We start from the raw sequence: 19,696 nt of genomic DNA, 5'->3' as shown, positions 1-19,696 counted from the left end.
ATTTTTTTTGTAGAGACGGGGTTTTGCCATGTTGCCCAGGCTGGTCTCAAACTCCTGGATTCAACTGATCCTCCTGCCTCAGCCTCCCAAAGTGCTGCAGTTACAGGTGTGAGCCACCGTGCTTGGCAACGGCAGGAATACTTCTATAGGGACAAGCTTCCCTTCATCAATAATCTAGATGCCTCAAGAACAGTTCATACATAAAACACAGAATCAGTGCTTGATTCTTTCCCTTTATTTATCAGCTTTTCAAAATAAAGAGCTGGTCGGGCGTAGCGGCTCACGTCTGTAATCTAGCACTTTTGTTTTGTTTTGTTTTGTTTATTTGGAGATCAGAGTTTTACTCTGTTGCCCAGGCTGGAGTGCAGTGGCACGAACTTGGCTCACTGCAACCTCTGCCTCGCAGATTCGAGCCATTCTCCTGCCTCAGCCTCCCGAGTAGCTGTGATTACAGGCATGAACCACCACACCCCGCTAATTTTTATATTTTTAGTAGAGACGGGGTTTTGCCATGTTGGCCAGGCTGGTCCCCAACTCCTGACCTCAGATGATCTGCCCGACTTGGCTTCCCACAGTGCTAGGATTAGAGGCATGAGCTAACGTGCCAGCCTATAATCCAGCACTTTGGAAGGCTGAGAATTGGGGCAGGGCTCAGCTGAGCAATTCTACTCCTCCTTGTGGCACTCACTGAGGTCATTCAGAAGCTTAGAGCCAGCCGATGGGATGAGCTGGGGGTCTCAGAAGGCTTTCTTCATGTCTAACACCTTGGCAGGCCTAGCTGGAAGCTGGAAGGCGGGCACAGCTGCACTGCCATGTACAACACCTACCTGTGGCCGCTGTGGCACGAGGGCTTCAGGATGGCACCTTCTCACAGGACAGCTCAGGGCACCCGCATGTTTCCAATAGAGGAACTGGCCTAGGCCCAGGCATGTATGATTTTTACCGTATTCCACTGGTCAACGTGGTCAAAGAGTCTTTCACAAGGAAAGGACAAAGACCTCAACTTTAGAGTGAAGTAGTGGCAAGAAGTTTGTAGCCATCTTTATTTTCTCTCTTTCTGTCTTTTAGAGACAGGGTCTCGCTCTGTTGCCCAGGCTGGAGTGCAGTAGCACAATCAAGACTCACTGTAGCCTTGACCTCCTGGGCTCAAGCAAGCCTCCCATCTCAGCCTCTCAAGTAGCTGGGGCTACAGGCATGAACCACTATGCCTGGATAATTTTCATATTTGTTTGTAGAGATGAGGTTTCACCATTTGCACAGGCTGGTGTCAAACTCCTGGGCTCAAGAGATCTGTCCGCCTCCACCTCCCAAAAGGCTGCGATTATAGGCATGAGTCACTGCACCCAGGCACCCCACCACCCAGCTAATTGTTTTGAGACAGGGTCTCAGTATATTGCCCAGGCTGGTCTCAAACTCCTCCCAAAGTGCTGGGATTACAGGCATGAGCCACTGTGCCCAGCCCATCATAATTATTTTAACGGCTGCACCACAATCCACTCAAAGTACTTACCCCACCCCCCCACACTGTTTAACACTGAGTTGTTTCCAGTATTTTACCCTAACCAATTTTTCTGTAAACCTGATAGTACATTTAGTGCTTAGAACAGAAGCTCTTCATTTTTATTTTTTTACTTTTTTTTGAGACAGAGTCTCATTGTCACCCAGGCTGGAGTGAAGTGGCGCGATCTCAGCTCACTGCAACCTCCGCCTCCCGGGTTCAAGCGATTCTCCTGCCTCAGCCTCCCGAGTAGCTGGGACTACAGGCAGGCACCACCACACCCAGCTAGTTTTTTTTATTTTTAGTAGAGACGAGGTTTTGTCATGTTGGCCATGCTGGTCTCGAACTCCTGGCCTCAAGTGATCCACCGGCCTTGGCCTCCCACAGTGCTGGGATTACAGGCACGAGCCACTGTGCACGGCCAGAACAAGAGCTCTCAAAATATCAATTAGCTTGGCCGGGCACACAGACAGAAACCCCCGTCTCTACTAAAAACACAAAATAAGCCAGGCGTGGTGGCACATGCCTGTAATCCCAGCTACAAGGGAGGCTGAGGCAGGAGAATCGCTTGAACCTGGGAGGTGGAGGTTGCAATGAGCCGAGATTACCCCATTGCACTCCAGTCTGGGTGACAGGAGTGAAACTCCGTCTCAAAAAAAAAAAAAAAAAAAAACAACTATATGTGTGTATATATACATATATATATATAAATGAGCCAAGGCTATTACACTGTTTAGCTTTTCTCTTCTTTATCTCATTCCATTTTTTGCTGTTGTTGAGAATAGCTCCGAAGGCTGGGTACAGTGGCTCAAGCCTGTAATCCCAACACTTTGGGAGGCTGAAGTGGGAAGATCACTTGAGTCCAGGAGTTTGAGACCAGCCTGGGCAACATGGGGAGACTCTGTCTCTGAAATAAATAAATAAATAAATAAATAAATAAATACCAGCTTTATTACCAAAAAAAAAAAAAAAAAAAAGAATAACTCCAAACTGCTTCTTATTTATGGCCGGACATGGTGGCTCATGCCTGTAATCCCAGCACTTGGGAGGCCGAGATGGGAAGATCCCTTGAGGCCAGGAGTTCAAGACCAGCCTGGGCAACATAGCAAGACCCTGCCTCTATAAAGAAAAAAATGCGGCCAGGCGCAGTGGCTTATGCCTGTAATCCCAGCACTTTGGGAGGCCGAGGCGGGTGAATCACAAAGTCAGGAGTTCAAGACCAGCCTGGCCAACATGGTGAAACCCCGCCTTTACTAAAAATACAAAAAAAATTAGCCAGGTGTGATGGCACCTGTAATCCCCGGTACTTGGGAGCCTGAGGCAGGAGAATCGCTTGAACCCAGGAGGCGGAGATTGCAGTGAGCTGAGATCGCACCATTGCACTCCAGCCTGGGTGACAGAGCAAGACTCTGTCCTGTCCTCTGGCCCAGCTATAACGCATGCTCACTGGAAGGGGAGGGCTGAGGCTCTTGTTTCTCACCCAAACTCCCCACAGGGTTGCTGCGCTGAAACACCACAGACTTCATACTCCAGGCTGAACACAGTGACGTGGGAACACACCACAACACACACTCTCACAAAGAACCTTAAGGAAAAATGTGTGCGGGGAGACGGCACAATGACAGGAGACACTGGCTCTGAGGCCACTCTCTGCAAGGCACTGGAATTAGTAAAACCAATACGTAAGCCTCAGAGAAACAACCCAGCCCTGCTGTGTATGCTTACCAGTAAAAATTCCAGTCCTCGTTTTCTGTCACTTGGACCCATCCTCTCTTTTCAAAGTTATTGATCAGCACTGACTTCTCGATATCAGTGACCCATTTTACTTTTCCTGCCATAATCCTGGAAGAGATCAAAATATTAGAGCTACGAAACTTCTACAGCTCATTCCCTTTAAACCCAAGGAATCCTCTAAACAGCATGCCCACCCCAAACTCGATCTCACACCGGCAATGGTTCTCAACCAGGGGCGATTCCATCTCCCAGGGGACACCTGGCAACGTCTAGAGAGTCTGGTTGTCACGACCGGGGGATGCCTCTGGCATCGGGCATGTCCAGGCCAGGGATGCCGCTCAACATCCGACTGCACACATGACCCCTCACAACCAATTATACAGCCCCAAATGTCAACTGTACCAAGGCTGAGAAACCCTGGTCTGGTGGGAGATACAGGCAGCTACCAAGTCACCACCCAGGAGTGTTCAATTGCAAGTGTGCCAGGAGCCACAAAGGAGGGGCACATGGGGCTCTGAGAGCCAGAGACAGGGCAGCTGGGGATGGCCACCCTGAGAAGGGGACCCTCGGGCCGATTTCCGATGGGTGAGTGGTGATCGGCATGCCTGTCCCACATCCCTCCAAGCACTGCCTGTCTCCCTACTTCAAGTCCTACCCTCTGTAACTGCGGAGTGACCAAAAGTGTTTATATGGACTGGATGTGGTGGCTCACGCCTGTAATCCTAGCACTTTGGGAAGCTGAGGCAGGCGGATGGCCTGAGGTCGGGAGTTCAAGACCAGCGTGGCCAACGTGGTGAAACCCCATCTCTACTAAAAATACAAAAATTAGCCTGGTGTGGTGGTACACACTCATAATCCCAACTACTCAAGAGGTTGAGGCAGGAGAATCACTTGAACCCGGGAGGCAGAGGTTGCAGTGAGCTGAGATCACGCTACTGCCCTCCAGCCTGGGTGACAGAGAGAGACTCCGTCTCAAAAAATAAAAATAGGCCGGGTGCGGTGGCTCACGCCTGTAATCCCAACACTTTGGGAGGCTGAGGTGGGCAGATCACGAGGTCAGGAGATCGAGACCATCCTGGCTAACACGGTGAAACCCCATCTCTACTAAAAATACAAAAAATTAGCTGGGCATGGTGGCGGGTGCCTATAGTCCCAGCTACTCGGGAGGCTGAGGTAGGAGAATCACTTGAACCTGGGAAGTGGAGGTTGCAGTGGGCAGAGATTGCGCCACTGCACTCCAGCTTGGGCGATAAAGCGAGACTCCATCTCAAAATAATAATAATAATAAAATAAAAATAATTTTTAAAAAAAGTGTTTATCTGGGCCAGGCACAGTGGCTCATGCCTGTAATCCCAGCACTTTGGGAGGCTGAGGCAGGTGGATCACGAGGTCAGGAGATCGAGACCGTCGTGGCTAACACAGGGAAACCCCATCTCTATTAAAAATACAAAAAATTAGCCAGGTGCAGTGGCGGGTAGTCCCAGCTACTCAGGAGGCTGAGGCAGGAGAATGGTGTGAACCCGGGAGGTGGAGCTTGCAATGGGCTGAGATCGCGCCACTGCACTCCAGCCTGGGCGACAGAGCGAGACTCCACTTCAAAAAAAAAAATTGTTTATCTGACCACATCACTCCCATTTAATAACCTCCATGACTCCCCAGGGTACTTAAACACACAGACCCCTGGCCCTCACCTGCTTCTCCAGGTCCACCTCACACCACCTTCTCCTTTACCCTCTGTTCTGCCACGCTGGCCTTCTCCGCCCACTCTCTCTCCTGCCGCAGGCCTTGCACACACTGGGCCCCTCCGCCTGCAGCATGCTGCCCTCGCTCTCTGCCTGGCAAAGCCGCTTCCTGTTCATCTGCCAGCATAAACCAATGTCGCTTGCTCCACAAAGCCTCCCTGACCCTCCAAACCAGGTGCTGGACCCCTTGGCACCCCTGGAGCTCTGTATCGAGCACCTGCTGTCCCTGCTGGGGGCCAGGGAGCTGGCTTGCTTTCTTCTTCACTGCTATGTGGCCAGGGCCCAGCTCTGTGCCTGGCACGTGAGGGATGCTCAGTTCAGACGGAGAAACTGGCTGCAGTCCCAGGCCTGTCAGTGCCACTGTGGGACTCAGAGCTATCATAGTTACAGGAGGACTCTGGACCTCGGTTTGCTCTGAAAAGTCTGGTTTGCAAACTGCTCAGGCAGCCCAAGATTCAAGGTCCCAACCCAGCTCCGACCAGGAAGGCTACAGGAGGCTGCCTCCCTACCCTGGCGACCCCCACGCCACAGGCACCTGGCCTGTACGATTCACATGTACTTAAGACGATCTTCTGGCCGGGCGCGGTGGCTGACGCCTGTAATCCCAGCACTTTGAGAGGCTGAGGCAGGCGGATCGCTTGAGCCCAAGAGTTTGAGACCAGCCTGGGCAACATGGCAAAACCCCATCTCTACAAAAAAAATACAAAAATTAGTTGCGTGTGGTGGCATGCACCAATAGTCCCAGCTACTTGGGAGGCTGAGGCAGAAGGATCACTTGAATCTGGGAGGTCAAGCTGCTGTGAGCCAGGATGACGCCACTGCACTCCAACCTGGGGGACAGAGTGAGACCCTGTCTTAAAAAAAAAAAAAAAAAAAAGCACTCAAGAGACATTCACTATTATCATCATTATCCCCACTTCACCAATGAAGAAGCTGAGGCTCAATAGTTAAGAGTCTGTGTAAGAACCATACTCAGCTGGGTGCAGTGACTCATGTCTATAATCCCAGCACTTTGGGAGGCTGAGGCGGGCAGATCACCTGAAGTCAGGAGTTCAAGACCAGCCTGGCCAACATGGCGAAACCCCGTCTCTACTAAAAATACAAAAACTAGCTGGGCGTGGTGGCGGGTGCCTGTAATCCCAGCTACTCAGGAGGCTGAGGCAGGAGAATCGCTTGAACCCGAGAGGCGGAGGTCATAGTGAACCAAGATCGCACCATTGCACTCTAGCCTGGGCGACACAGCAAGACTCTTCAGAAAAGAAAAGAAAAGAAAAAAGAAAAGGAAGGAAAAGAAAAAAAAAGAGAAGAGAAGAGAAGAAAAAGAACCAGACTCAAGGGAGTCCTGGTGCCCTGATTCAAAGCCAGGGTGATACTACTCTAAAGTGCCGCCTCTCTCCATACAGCCCATCACTTCCCTCTGTGAACCTGGCCTTTGGCAGGATGATGACAACACCCAGGTCACAGGGTCAATGAGCAATAAACAGAACCGCTCTCTGCAAGCTACAAGGTGCTGTATAAAGGACTGCTGTTAGGTGATCCGACATGGTGCATGTGGAACCTCAGCAGTCACGCCAAGATGACAGTAAAAGCACAGGAGCCACACCCCAGAGCATGAGCCCATCCTACACCCCTCACACCCACAGACATGGGGACCATGGGACCCGCACCCCAGAGCATGAGCCCATCCCACACCCCTCATACCCGCAGACACAGGGGCCACAGGAGCCGCACCCCAGAGCGCAAGCCCATCCCACACCCCCACACCCGCAGACACGGTGGCCACAGGAGCTACACCCCAGAACGCGAGCCGATCCCACATCCCTCACACCCGCAGACACAGGGGTCAGGGGAGCCGCACCCCAGAGTGTGAGCCCATCCCACACCCTTCACACCCGCAGACACGGGGGCCACGGGAGCCGCACCCCAGAGTGTGAGCCCATCCCACACCCTTCACACCCGCAGACACGGGGGCCACGGGAGCCGCACCCCAGAACGCGAGCCCATCCCACACCCCCACACCCGCAGACACAGGGGTCAGGGGAGCCGCACCCCAGAGTGTGAGCCCATCCCACACCCTTCACACCCGCAGACACAGGGGTCAGGGGAGCCGCACCCCAGAGTGTGAGCCCATCCCACACCCTTCACACCCGCAGACACGGGGGCCACGGGAGCCGCACCCCAGAGTGTGAGCCCATCCCACACCCTTCACACCCGCAGACACGGGGGCCATGCCAATGGCTCAGGGCACTTTTCATTTTCACTATGTGATTTCAGCCTCCACAGCTGTGATTTCCTGATGAATCCTGCTTGCAGCCTGGGGACCCCCCCAACCACCGCCATCCAGGCTGCATGGTTCACACGTTGTACTTAAAGCAAGCATCTTAGTGGGTGACCTCACACCAGCCACTGACATCTACCTGGAGGTGACAGAAGAGTAGTGACTGGAGACCAGGAAGGCTGTGTGTGGTTCTCACACAGTGCTTCCCCAGGCTTCAACGCTTCCAGGTGTGAGACCCCAAACCCAGCGAGGCAGACGGGCCAAACATCCTCATCCACATTTCACCAAGCAAGTGGGGCAGTTGCTTTACCCAGACCATCAGGTGTCCCTCCCAGGCCCCGTGCTCTCTCTCCCACCGTGTGGACAAATGGTCCCTAAGGGGCTATCTCAGGCTGTACCTACCATAGGCACTGACGGAGCACCACTGGCAACGCCCACGCTCACCTCGGTCTCGCTGACGTCACTGATGCCGGCCCCTCCTTCTTCCCTAAAAGTTAACACACAGATGAAATGTACATCACACACATTAAGAAGACACTCTTTAACCATTTTTTGTTTGTTTTTGTTTTTTTGAGACAAGTTCTCACTCTGCTCACCGAGGCTGGAGTGCAGTGGTATGATCTCGGCTCCCTGCAATCTCCGCCTCCCAGGTTCAAGTGATTCTCCTGCCTGAGCCTCCTGAGTAGCTGCGACTACAGGCGAGTGCCACCACACCCGGCTAATTTTTGTATTTTTTGTAGAGACAGGGTTTCCCCATGTTGGCCAGGCTGGTCTCAAACTCCCAGGCTCTAGCAATCTGCCCACCTCAGCCTCCCAAAGTGCTGGATTTATAGGCGTGAGTCATCGCGCCTGGCCTCTTTAACCATTTTAAGAATACTATAACAAAACCGTAACTAGCCAGCATATTCAGTGGCTGGCATCTTGTTTAACAAATGTACACCAAAAGATGCTCTTAAGAGTCTTTCCATTACAGTAAGAATTTCTGAACTGTATTACTTGCTGGCTCTAGCTGGCCTTCTCAAGCTGCCACACCACCCTTCATGGCACACACCCCTTGCTCCAGCTGAGCTCAGCCCCTTCCCACACCTGCCCGACCCTTTCCTCCCGCCTGCAAGCCTGTGTGCACCCTGTGCCCCACCTGGAACGGCCCCTCTGCACTGCCTCTTCTCCAACTCCTACCAATCATGCGAGGTACAGTTCAAAGGCCACTCCCTCCACAGACAGCCATTCTCAGCCTTAGCTGGATGGAGCTAAGCTGCCCTCCCCAGACCCTCTGTCTCCTCTCCTACCATCCTTGTTGGCACTCAGAACTGCCTACCTTGCATTTCAGCCCTTTAAGTACATTCCTTCTATAAACACAGGAGGGTGGGACTCTGAGTCACCTGTTCCCACTTTTGCATGACTTTTTTTTTTTCTTTTTTTTTTAGACAAAGTCTTGCTCTGTTGCCTACGCTGGAGTGCAGTGGCACATCTTGGCTCACTACAATCTCTGCCTCCTGGGTTCATGCAATTCTTTTTTTTTTTTTTTTTTTTTGAGACAGAGTCTCACTCTGTCACCCACGCTGGAGGATCTTGGCTCACTGCAATCTCTGCCTCCTGGGCTCAAGCGATTCTTCTGCCTCAGCCTCCCAAGTAGCTGGGATTACAGGCGCCCATCACCACGCCCAGTTAATTTTTGTATTTTTAGTAGAGACGGGGTTTCACCATGTTGGCCAGGCTGGTCTCAAACTCCTGACCTCAGGTGATCCATCTGCTTCGGCCTCTCAAAGTGCTGGGATGACAAGCATGAGCCACTGCGCCTGGCTGCACAGGATCTTTCCAGGCTGTGGTGTGGGCATGTGCATCAAAGCCCACCGTCCATCCTGCCTGACCTGAACATCTCTAGCACAAGCCCAGGCACAGGCAAGGCCCACAGTAAATATTCAGTGCATAAGGGAGGGAGTGGGTAAACCCTCCAGGTGAGTCCCTTGAACCTGACTCTGCTTTTGACAGTCGCTCCCACAGAGATGTGTTACGGGTTAAGCTGTTTCCCCACAAATTTATGGGGAAGTCCTAACTTGTCTGAAACAAGTACATGCAGCAGAAAGAGCTTTGCTCCAAAGCTCCCCACACACCCCTTCCATTTATTTTATTTATTTTTTTTAGTTTTTTGAGACAGAGTCTTGCTCAGTCACCCAGGCTGGAGTGCAATGGCGCGATCTCAGCTCACTGCAACCTCTGCCTCCTGGGTTCAAGCATTCTCTGCCTCAGCCTCCCAAGTAGCTGGGACTACAGGCACCTGCCACCACGCCCAGCTAATTTTTGTATTTTTAGTAGAGATGGGGGTTTCACCATGTTGGACAGGTTGGTCTTGAACTCCTGACCTCATGATCCACCCACTTCGGCCTCCCAAAGTGCTAGGATTATAGGCGTGAGCCACCACACCTGGCCTATTTTTTTTTTTTTTTTTTGAGTCAGAGTCTTGCTCTGTCACTCAGGCTGGAGTACAGTGGCACCATCTTGGCTTACTGCAACCTCCGCCTCCTGGGTTCAAGCGATTCTCCTGCCTCAGCCTTCCAAGTGGCTGGGATTACAGGTACGTGCCCCCACGCCTGGCTAGGTTTTGTATTTTCAGTAGAGACAGGTTTTCACCATGTTTACCAGGCTAGTCTCAAACTCCTGACCTCAAGTGATCCATCCCCTTCTGCCTCCCAAAGTGCTGAGATTACAGGTGTGAGCCACCGCACCTGGACCCCTTCCATTTTTTTTTTTAAACAACACAGATAATTGATTACATCACATTAATAATATCTACAAAGGCTCCAGAGCTGGTAATTTTTGGGCTTGATATCATCACCAATAGCTTGAGTTCTTCCCATTTTCCATTTTCCCATCTTCAGAAAATTGGCTCTGTCCTCAGTCAAGCCCAGTCAAGACAGCTACATTTCCAGGAGAGGAAAAGCCTGTTTATTTTTCAAAGTTTTTTTTTTTTTTTTTTTTTTTTTTTGAGACGGAGTCTCGCTGTCGCCCAGGCTGGAGTGCAGTGGCGCAATCTCGGCTCACTGCAAGCTCCGCCTCTCGGGTTCACGCCATTCTCCTGCCTCAGCCTCTCCGAGTAGCTGGGACTACAGGCGCCTGCCAACACGCCCAGCTAATTTTTTTTGTAGTTTTAGTAAAGACGGGGTTTCACCGTGGTCTCGATCTCCTGACCTCGTGATCCGCCCACCTCGGCCTCCCAAAGTGCTGGGATTACAGGTGTGAGCCTCCGCGCCCGGCCTCAAAGTTTCTTTTTATGTGAGAAAATCTTTTGGAAAAAAAATAAAGGCCAGACAGGGCGTGTGGCGTAGTGGCTCATGCCTATAATCCCAGCACTTTGGAAGGCTGAGGTGGGTGGATCACCTAAGGTCAGGAGTTCGAGACCAGCCTGACCAACATGGTGAAATACCGTCTCTACGAAAAATACAAAAATTAGCCGGGCATGGCGGCGCGTGCCTGTGATCCCAGCTACTCGGGAGGCTGAGGCAGGAGAATTGCTTGAACCCAGGAGGCAGAGTTTGCAGTGGGCCAAGATTGTACCACTGCACTCCAGCCTGGGCAACAGGATGAGACTCCCTATCAAAAATAATAAAAAATAGGCTGCGCGCAGTGGCTCATGCCTGTAATCCCAGCATTTTGAGAGGCCAAGGTCGGTGGATCACCTGAGGTCAGGAGTTCGAGACCAGCCTGGCCAACATGGCGAAACCCCATCTCTAATAAAAATACAAAAATTAGCTGGGCATGGTGGTGGGCGCCTGTAATCCCAGCTACTTGGGAGGCTAAGGCAGGAGAACAGCTTGAACCCGGGAGGCAGAGGTTGCAATGAGCCGAGATCATGCCATTGCACTCCAGCCCGGGTGACAAGAACAAAACTCCGTCTCAAAAATAATAATAATAATAATACTAACAAAGACCAACAATACTCCTTTTTAAAAATATATATATAGGCTGGGCGCAGCGGCTCACGCCTGTAATCCTAGCACTCTGGGAGGCCGAGGCAGGCAGAGGATCACGAGGTCAGGAGATTGAGACCATCCTGGCTAACATGGTGAAAACTCTTCTCTACCAAAAATCTACAAAAAATTAGCTGGACATGGTGGCAGGCGCCTGTAGTCCCAGCTACTCACAAGGCTGAAGCAGGAGAATGGCATGAACCTGGGAGGCAGAGCTTGCAGTGAGCCATGATTGCACCACTGCAGTCCAGCCTGGGTGACAGAGCGAGACTCCGTCTCAAACAAACAAAAAACATATATAGCTCTCTCACTGGCCAAAACTGTATCACCCACCAATTCCTAAAACAAACATAGGCTGGCCAAGTGGCATGGCTTACACCTGTAATCCCAGCACTCTGGAAGGCCAAGATGGGCGGATCACCTTAGGTCACGAGTTCGAGGCCAGCTGGACCAACAGAAACCCTGTCTCTACTAAAAATACAAAATTAGCTGGGTGTGGTGGTGCATGCCTGTAATCCCAGCTACTCGGGAGGCTGAGGCATGAGAACTGCTTGAACCCAGGAGGCGGAGACAGCAGTGAGCCAAGATCACACCATTGCACTGCAGCCTGGGCAACAAGAGCAAACTCCATCTCAAAAACAACCACCACCACCACCACCACAACAAAAACCCACTGGCAAGGGAATGAGCATATCAAACTGGCTTAGGCTAATTAGGATTTATTCCTGAGGTGGGGATATGACCACCTTCCGTGAGCAAAATTCTTGATTTAATTAATCAAGAAAAAAATGAAAAAAGGGTATGTGCCAGCTACAAGTGTCTTGACAGATCAACTGAGGCAACTGAGATTTAACAAGTTGAGACTCTCAAAGCAGTTTGGTTAATTTCCTTGACATCATTTACTAATGCTTACCAAATTGCAACTTTGTGTCATACTTTCTACTAACCATTTTACCTAACAATATCATGGCATTAAAATAAACTAAATCCTTATTCTCATCAAAAGGGATGCCAAGGAAGACAGAAACAGAGTTCCTGTCTTCTGAAAAAACTCTAAACATATTTTTCTTTTTTGAGATGGAGTCTAGCTCTGCTGCCCAGGCTAGAGTGCAGTGGTGCAATCTTGGCTCACTGCAACCTCCGCCTCCCAGGTTCAAGCAATTCTTCTGCCTCAGCCTCCTGAGTAGCTGGGATTACAGGCACCCGCCACAATGCCCAGCTAATTTTGTATTTTTAGTAGAGGCGAGGTTTCACCATGTTGTCCAGGCTGGTCTTGAACTCCTAACCTCAGCCTGCCAAAGTGTTAGGATTACAGGTGGCTCGAGCTACTGTGCCCAGCTGACATCTTTTTCTTTCTTTCTTTGCATGCTCCCCACCTGCTTTTCTTAGGTTTCAACCACAAGCTTCCAATCTCTTATCATCAGGTGGTTAGGTTGGAGTAAGTCTAGCCAGGACCCCGGCTGGGCACTGGAGCTCAACCATGCCTGCACAGAGTAAGGAATGACATATTTATATCATCATTAAGAACAAAAGCTACCACTGTTTTTTTGTTTTTTTTTTCTGAGACAGAGTCTCGCTGCCGCCCAGGCTGGAGTGCAGTGGCGCGATCTCGGCTCACTGCAGGCTCCGTCCCCCAGGGTTCACACCATTCTCCTGCCTCAGCCTCCCAAGTAGCTGGGACTACAGGCGCCCGCCACCCTGCCTGGCTAATTTTTTGTATTTTTAGTAGAGACGAGCTTTCACTGTGTTAGCCAGGATGGTCTCGATCTCCTGACCTCGTGCTGGGATTACAGGCGTGAGCCACCACGCCTGGCCTTTTTTGTTTTTTTTTGAGTCTGCATCTAGCTCTGTCACCCAGGCTGGAGTGCAGTGGCGTGATTTCGGCTCACTGCAAACTCCACCTCCCAGGTTCAAGCGATTCTCCTGCCTCAGCCTCCCAAGTAGCTGGGACTACAGGTGCATGCCACCATGCCCGGCTAATTTTTTGTATTTTTAATAGAGACGAGGTTTCACTGTGTCAGCCAAGATGGCCTCTATCTCTTGGCCTCGTGATCCGCCTGCCTCGGCCTCCCAAAGTGCTAGGATTACAGGTGTGAGCCACTGCGCCTGGCAAAAGCTACCACTTATTAAGCTCTAGCATGTGTCAGGCACTGGGTGGGGTAATTTATGAATATTCTTCTCCACTGTGTATATTTTCGTCTCATGTGATGCCCAAAGGCAGATGATATGGTTTGCCTGTATCCCAATCTCACCTTGAGTTGTAACAATGCCCACGAGTCAAGGGCAGGGCAAGGTGGCGATAAACGAATCATGGGAGTGGTTCCCCTGTACTGTTCTCGTGGTAGTGAATAAATCCTGTGAGATCTGATGGTTTTATAAATGCGAGTTCCCCTGCACAAGTTCCCCTGCACAAGCTCTCTTGCCTGCCACCATGTATAATGTGCCTTTGCTCTTCCTTCACCTTCCGCCATGATTGTGACTGTGAGTCAATTAAACCTCTTCCTTTTATTAATTACCCAGTTTTGGGTATGTCTTTATTAGCAGCAGCATGAGAACAGACTAATACAGCAGGAATTCTCCCCATTTTACAGATGAGGAAAATGGGGGCCAGAGAATAAAAAGAGGAAAGAGTGCAGCCTGTGGACAGCCTACACGCTTCCCTCCCACACCAGATGGCAACTGTTGTTTCATATGTGCCTCCCACATCAGATAGCAACCTCCTGTGGGGCAGCACAGTGGGCTGCCTCAGGAGTGGGCTGACTCGTGTCTGTTCTCATGTCGGGCACGCAGCCAGCCAGGCCTGGTGTGGGGCTCCAAAATCGTGTGTAGACAAGTGATCCACCAGGCCACGCCCCACAGTGCGGAAGAATGGGTGACTCCTTCCCAACCCTGAGTAATACTAAGCCGTTTTCCTTAGAAAAGTAAATAAATACCTGGTATCAGATTGCTTTATTGTTGCTTCCTCCTAAAACAGAAGACGGAAGTGGGGTTAAGGGTACCGAGTAATGTGTTATTATCTCTCCTGGTTCACATGAATTGATGCATCTGAATTTTATGCCACTTTCTAAACTGAGTATCATAAAAACCTAACCAGGAAAAACAGAGCGTGACAAATTGACCTTTTATGTTGAATGCAACTCAAAATTGGAGTTGGGGCTGTCACCACCTGAGGTGTGCCAACCACAGAAAGCCATCCTGAAACCAGACAGCTGCTGGTTATTTTCAGAAGACAACCTGGGGCTCGCTCCTGGGGCAACCAGGTAGGGTCGTCATGAGCTCGAAGGGAAGGTTTCCCACGAACACCCTGGGTATCAGGGCCATTGACAGTCTAACCTCTCATCCATCCACACAGCCCTGACAGCCACTCAGTGCCAGGCCTGTAACAGAGAGACATTAAACTGAGAGCCCAGATGGGGGCGGGGAGCGCAGGAGACACATTTAACAAGCTGTAAGGCCTGCCTGTAGCAAAGGGCTTCAACAACACATCACACTTCAACTGTGGCCGGGAAGGAAGGGATGGTTAATTTGATCCAGCAGCAAATCAGGTCAGCTCCACTCCAGAAGATTCCAAATCCATCCTCAACTCCCATAATGTCCCCTCTCTCCTGGGCAACTGCAGCAGGCCCCACTGTCCCGTGCTACTCTCCTCACTCCACGACAACCCATTTCCCACCCAGCAGCGGACCAATGTGTGACACACACAACACTAACCATGTCACCCTGCTCACTACCCTACAGTAGCTTCGTACTGCATTCAGAACGAAGCTAGTGGTCCTCCATGGCCTACGAGGCCAGCCCTGCAGATCTGGACCATCACCTCTTAGGCCCTGTCTCTCACCAACCCTCTTTAGCCCCTGGCCTTCTTTCAGCTCCTGACACCCCACAAGCTGCATTTTGTCTTAACCCTTTGCTCTTCCTCCAGATCTGTCCCTTCTCAAAAGTCAACTGCTCAGAGTGGCTTTCCCCAACCACTGAATCTCAATCCTCCTGACTCCACCACATTGTCACTTTATTTTCTCCATGGCACTTGGGTTGTAAGCAATCATTTAGTCCAGTGATACTCAAAGCATGGCCCATAGGTGAGAAGCACCTGGAGCTTGTTAGAAATACAGATTCTTTGGGAGGCCAAGGCAGGTGGATCACCTGAGGTTGGGAGTTTGAGACCAGCCTGGCTAACATGGTGAAACCCGTCTCTACTAAAAATACAAAATTGGCTGCGCGTGGTGGTGCACATCTGTAATCCCAGCTACTCAGAAGGCTGATGCAGGAGAATCACTTGAACCTGGGAGGTGGAGGTTGCAGTGAGCTGGCATCGCGCCACTGCACTCCAGCCCGGGCAACAGAGTGAGACTCCATCTCAAAAAACAAAACAAAACAAAAGAAATATAGATTATTAGCAGGGCACAGTGGCTCACGCCTGTCATCCCAACACTTTGAGAGGCCAAGGTGGGTGGATCACCTGAGGTCAGGAATTCAATACCAGCCTGGCCAACATGGTGAAATCCTGTCTCTACTAAAAATACAAATATCAGCCGGGCATGGTGGTGGGCACCTGTAATCCTAGCTATCTGGGAGGCTGAGGTGCGAGGATTGCTTGAACCTGGGAGGCAGAGGTTGCAGTGAGCCAAGATCGCACCACTGCACACTCCAGCCTGGGTGACAGAGCAAGGCGGTCTCAAAAAAAAAAACAAAAAAAAAAACCCAAGAATATGGCCAGGCACAGTGGCTCACGCTTGTAATCCCAGCACTTTGGGAGGCCAAGGTGAGCAGATCACCTGAGGTCAGAAGCTCAAGACCAGCCTGGCCAACATGGCGAAACCCCATCTCTACTAAAATTTAAAAAATTAGCCGGGCATGGTGGCGCATGCCTGTAATCACAGCTACACGGCAGGCTGAGGCAGGAGAATTGCTTGAACCCAGGAGGCAGAGTTTGCAGTGAGCCGAGAGCGACCGCACTCCAGCATGGCAACAGAGTGAGACTCCGTCTAAAAATAAATAAATAAATAAATCAAGTAATAACAATGTCAATGATGACTTCACGTTGAGCAGTGCATTTGTTCACGGCGGTATTGTCACTGTCCATCTCCACGCTCGCACTGGGTGACAGTACCATGCTCCACAGTGACTGCTTACCAGTGTCTGTAATTTGAGGGCAGGGCAGGGTCCATATTTTTGTTTGTTTGTTTGTTTGTTTGAGACAGAATCTCGCTCTGTCGCCCAGGCTGGAGTGCAGTGGCGCTATCTCGGCTCACTACAAGCTCCGCCTCCCAGGTTCACGCCATTCTCCTGCCTCAGCCTCCCGAGTAGCTGGGACTACAGGCGCCAGCCACCACGCCCGGCTAATTTTTTTCTTGTATTTTTAGTAGAGACGGGGTTTCACCGTGTTAGCCAGGATGGTCTCCATCTCCTGACCTCGTGATCCTCCCGCCTCAGCCTCCCAAAGTGCTGGGATTACAGGCGTGAGCCACCGCGCCCGACCGGGGCCCATCTTTTTGTACCGCCACAACCCGGAACCATAATGTGCTCATCAAACGTTTACTGAGCAAAGAACCTGCTCTGCAAATGCCAAAAGGGCTAACAACGATAAGATTCTTTCACTTCCAGAATTAATCCCCTCTAATGCCCCAGCTACTCTATGGAAAGGATGACTACCCCGCCCTGCCCTCTTAGCTGATTGGGAATCAGAGAGGGGAAATGTCCTGGTCCAGTCACCTAGAGGGAAGACACAAGGCTCTGGTCTCCTGCCCTGAGTTCTCTCCACAGGTACACTGCGCCCTGCAAAAGATGCCAACAGAAACAACACAGATTGCAAACGAATGGGAAACGTGTAGGAACAATGAAAGTCTGGGATAACAAATAATAAACATAATGATGCAATTACAACAATCGGACAGCACGAGGTAAGTCAAAGGAACTCAGCGGAGGGAGAAAGGCACGGTGGTTAGCGCGGGCTTCCTGGAGGACGCGGATCCGGCAAGCAGCATCTGAACCGCATTTTCGCAGCCGCGTAGACACTGGTGCCCACACTCTCTCACCCATGCGCACTCGCCAGCCCGCGCGCAGCCACACCCTCGGTGTCCGGGAGGCGGCGGCCTGGGGTACAGGACCTCACCTGTGGACTCAGAGCGCCGAGAGACTCGGAGGAGCGCCCTGCAGGGATGCCTCGAGCCGCGCCCCCGCCCCGCCTCCAGCCCCTCTCCGGCGCTCGCAGGAGGACGCAGCCTGCTGCCAGGCTCACCGGCCCGCCCCGCCCCACGCTGCACTCTACTTCCAGGGCGGCGCCCCGGCAACCCAGGACGCGACCGCCGGCGCAGCGACTACTTCCGGAGTTTACTGAGCAAAGAACCTGCTTTGCAAATGCCAAAAGGGCTCCTCTGGGGTCCCTACCTCGTGCGGCCGCTATGCCCAGGGCTTGGATCCTAGGAAATGCCAGGCCGTCCACCCTCCCCACCTTCGGGGCCCAGAAAGGAGATTGAGAAGGGTCTGGAGCACGGGATTAAGTCTAAAAAGAAAAGTAGAGCGGTATGATGATTAGTTCCGAATCCTAGGTTCGGTCTTAATCTGCTGTTTAGCCTCTCCTACCCCTTCTACCTCCGCTTCCTTATCTGAAGAAATGGTGATGTTGTGCCACGGCACTCCAGCCTGGGCGATACAGCGAGACTCCATCTCAAAAAAAAAAAAAAAATAATAATAATAATAATAAAATTAAAATAATTTTTTAAAAAAAGTGTTTATCTGGGCCAGGCGCGGTGGCTCACGCCTGTAATCCCAGCACTTTGGGAGGCAGAGGCGGGTGTATCACGAGGTCAGGAGATCGAGACCATCCTGGCTAGGCTGAGGCAAGAGAATCGCTTGAACCCAGGAGGCAGAGGTTGCAGTTAGCCAAGATCGTGCCACTGCACTCAAGCCTGGGCGACAGAACAAGACTCCGTCTCAAAAAAAAAAAAAAAAAAAAAAAAAAAAAAAAAAAAAAAAGAAGTGTATTATTCTCGTTATAGACCTGTGTTAACCTCGAATTTTCTATACAATTATTCATTTTTAATTTCATCAGTTTAAAGAGTTATGCAAACTTGTGCTACTTGTAAGTGCCAGAGTCTGGCTTTGAACCCAGGACATCTGACCATTCATGCTGCTGCCTCTCAGGAGAGGGTGGTGGCGTGCTTTCTTTTTTTTTTTTTTTTTTTTTTTTTTTTTTGAGACGGAGTCTTGCTCTCTCCCCCAGGCTGGAGTGCAGTGGCGCGATCTCAGCTCACTGCAAGCTCCGCCTCCCGGGTTCACGCCATTCTCCTGCCTCAGCCTCCCGAGTAGCTGGGACTACAGGCACCCGCCACCGCGCCCGGCTAAGTGGCGTGCTTTCTTAGTGATGACTGGAGCTTTGCTAACATCACTTCCCATAATCTCCCAGCACAACCGCCTCCCAGGCCCAGAGCACATTCAGCCCATCATCATTTACTTTTGGCACCACCTAGTGGAACCAACACTAATCTGGAGTCCAAATTGCCAATTCATACCCTTCAGCTGCCGTCTGGGTGTGAGGCCTTGAGAAGTCCCAAGGCTTCTGGCTACAGTGTTCTCACCTTAAACCCAGGAGATGAGTGAAGGCTTGCAAGATGTGCTTAGGGCCTGGCATAGTAAAGTGTTCAATAAACATTGTAGCCTTCCAGCATGTTGCCTCATGCCTGCAATCCCTGTACTTTGGGAGGCCAAGATGGGAGGATCGCTTGAGGTCAGGAGTTCCAGACCAGCCTGGCCAATATAGCAAGACCCCATTTCTAAAAAAAAAAAATCTTTTTAATCAGCTGGGTATGGGGGCATATGCCAGCAGTCCTACTCAGCTACTCAGGAGGCTGAGGTGGATCACTTGAGCCTAGGAGATTGAGGCTGCAGTGAGCTATGATCCCGCCACTACACTCCAGCCTGGCCAACAGAACAAGACCCTGTCTCTTAGAGAAAAAACGTTAAAAAAAAAAAAAAAAAAAAAGAATTTTAAGGCAGGCCATGGTGCCTCACGCCTGTAATCCCAGCACTTTGGGAGGCCGAGGCGGGTGGATCACCTGAGGTCAGGAGTTCGAGACCAGCCTGACCAACATGGTGAAACCCCGTCTCTACTAAAAATACAAAAATTTGCCGGGCATGGTGGTGCGCACTTGTAATCCCAGCTACTTGGGAGGCTGAGGCAGGAGAATTGTTTGAACCTGGGAGACAGAGGTTACAGTGAGCCGAGATCGCACTATTGCACTCCAGCCTGGGCAACAGGGTGAGACTCCGTCTTAAAAAAAAAAAAAAAAAAAAAAGAACTTTAAGATGGCAACAGCAGCATTAAACTAACTGCAGGGCTTGTCTGAGCACGGGGTCCTATGGGTCTGTACAGGTCACAGGCCCATGAGGCTGGCCCTACCCTAAGAAGCTGGCCACAGCTCCCCTCAATGAATCCCCACAAGAACTCTGCTGAGTTAATGGTGTTATCACCACTTTT

At 51.1% G+C, this 19,696-nt stretch overlaps 1 protein-coding gene across 5 annotated transcripts in view; it reads right to left on the bottom strand.

Moving 5' to 3' along the window:
* Positions 1–17,484, bottom strand: part of TTLL1 (tubulin tyrosine ligase like 1) — a 47,246-nt gene extending 29,762 nt beyond the window's left edge. Inside the window, exons 1-3 of one of the 5 annotated variants that reach the window (XM_030815411.1) lie at positions 17,333–17,484; positions 7,655–7,739; positions 3,224–3,340 (exon numbers count right to left, since the gene is read on the bottom strand). In XM_030815411.1, coding sequence (XP_030671271.1) covers positions 3,224–3,336 — 113 coding nt within the window. In that variant the 5' untranslated portion in view covers positions 3,337–3,340; positions 7,655–7,739; positions 17,333–17,484. Of the gene's footprint in view, positions 1–827; positions 975–3,223; positions 3,341–7,654; positions 7,740–14,153; positions 15,357–17,332 lie in introns of those variants that run through there. The other 4 variants (XM_030815412.1, XM_030815413.1, XM_030815414.1 and 1 more) reach the window with 4 other exon arrangements.
* Between the last annotated feature and the right edge of the window lie 2,212 nt (positions 17,485–19,696).

This window comes from Nomascus leucogenys, chromosome 7b (assembly GCF_006542625.1).
Source record: "Nomascus leucogenys isolate Asia chromosome 7b, Asia_NLE_v1, whole genome shotgun sequence".
Lineage (NCBI taxonomy): Eukaryota > Metazoa > Chordata > Mammalia > Primates > Hylobatidae > Nomascus > Nomascus leucogenys.
Note: the sequence above shows the minus strand (reverse complement) of the source record. Positions and strands in the feature narration are given on the sequence as shown.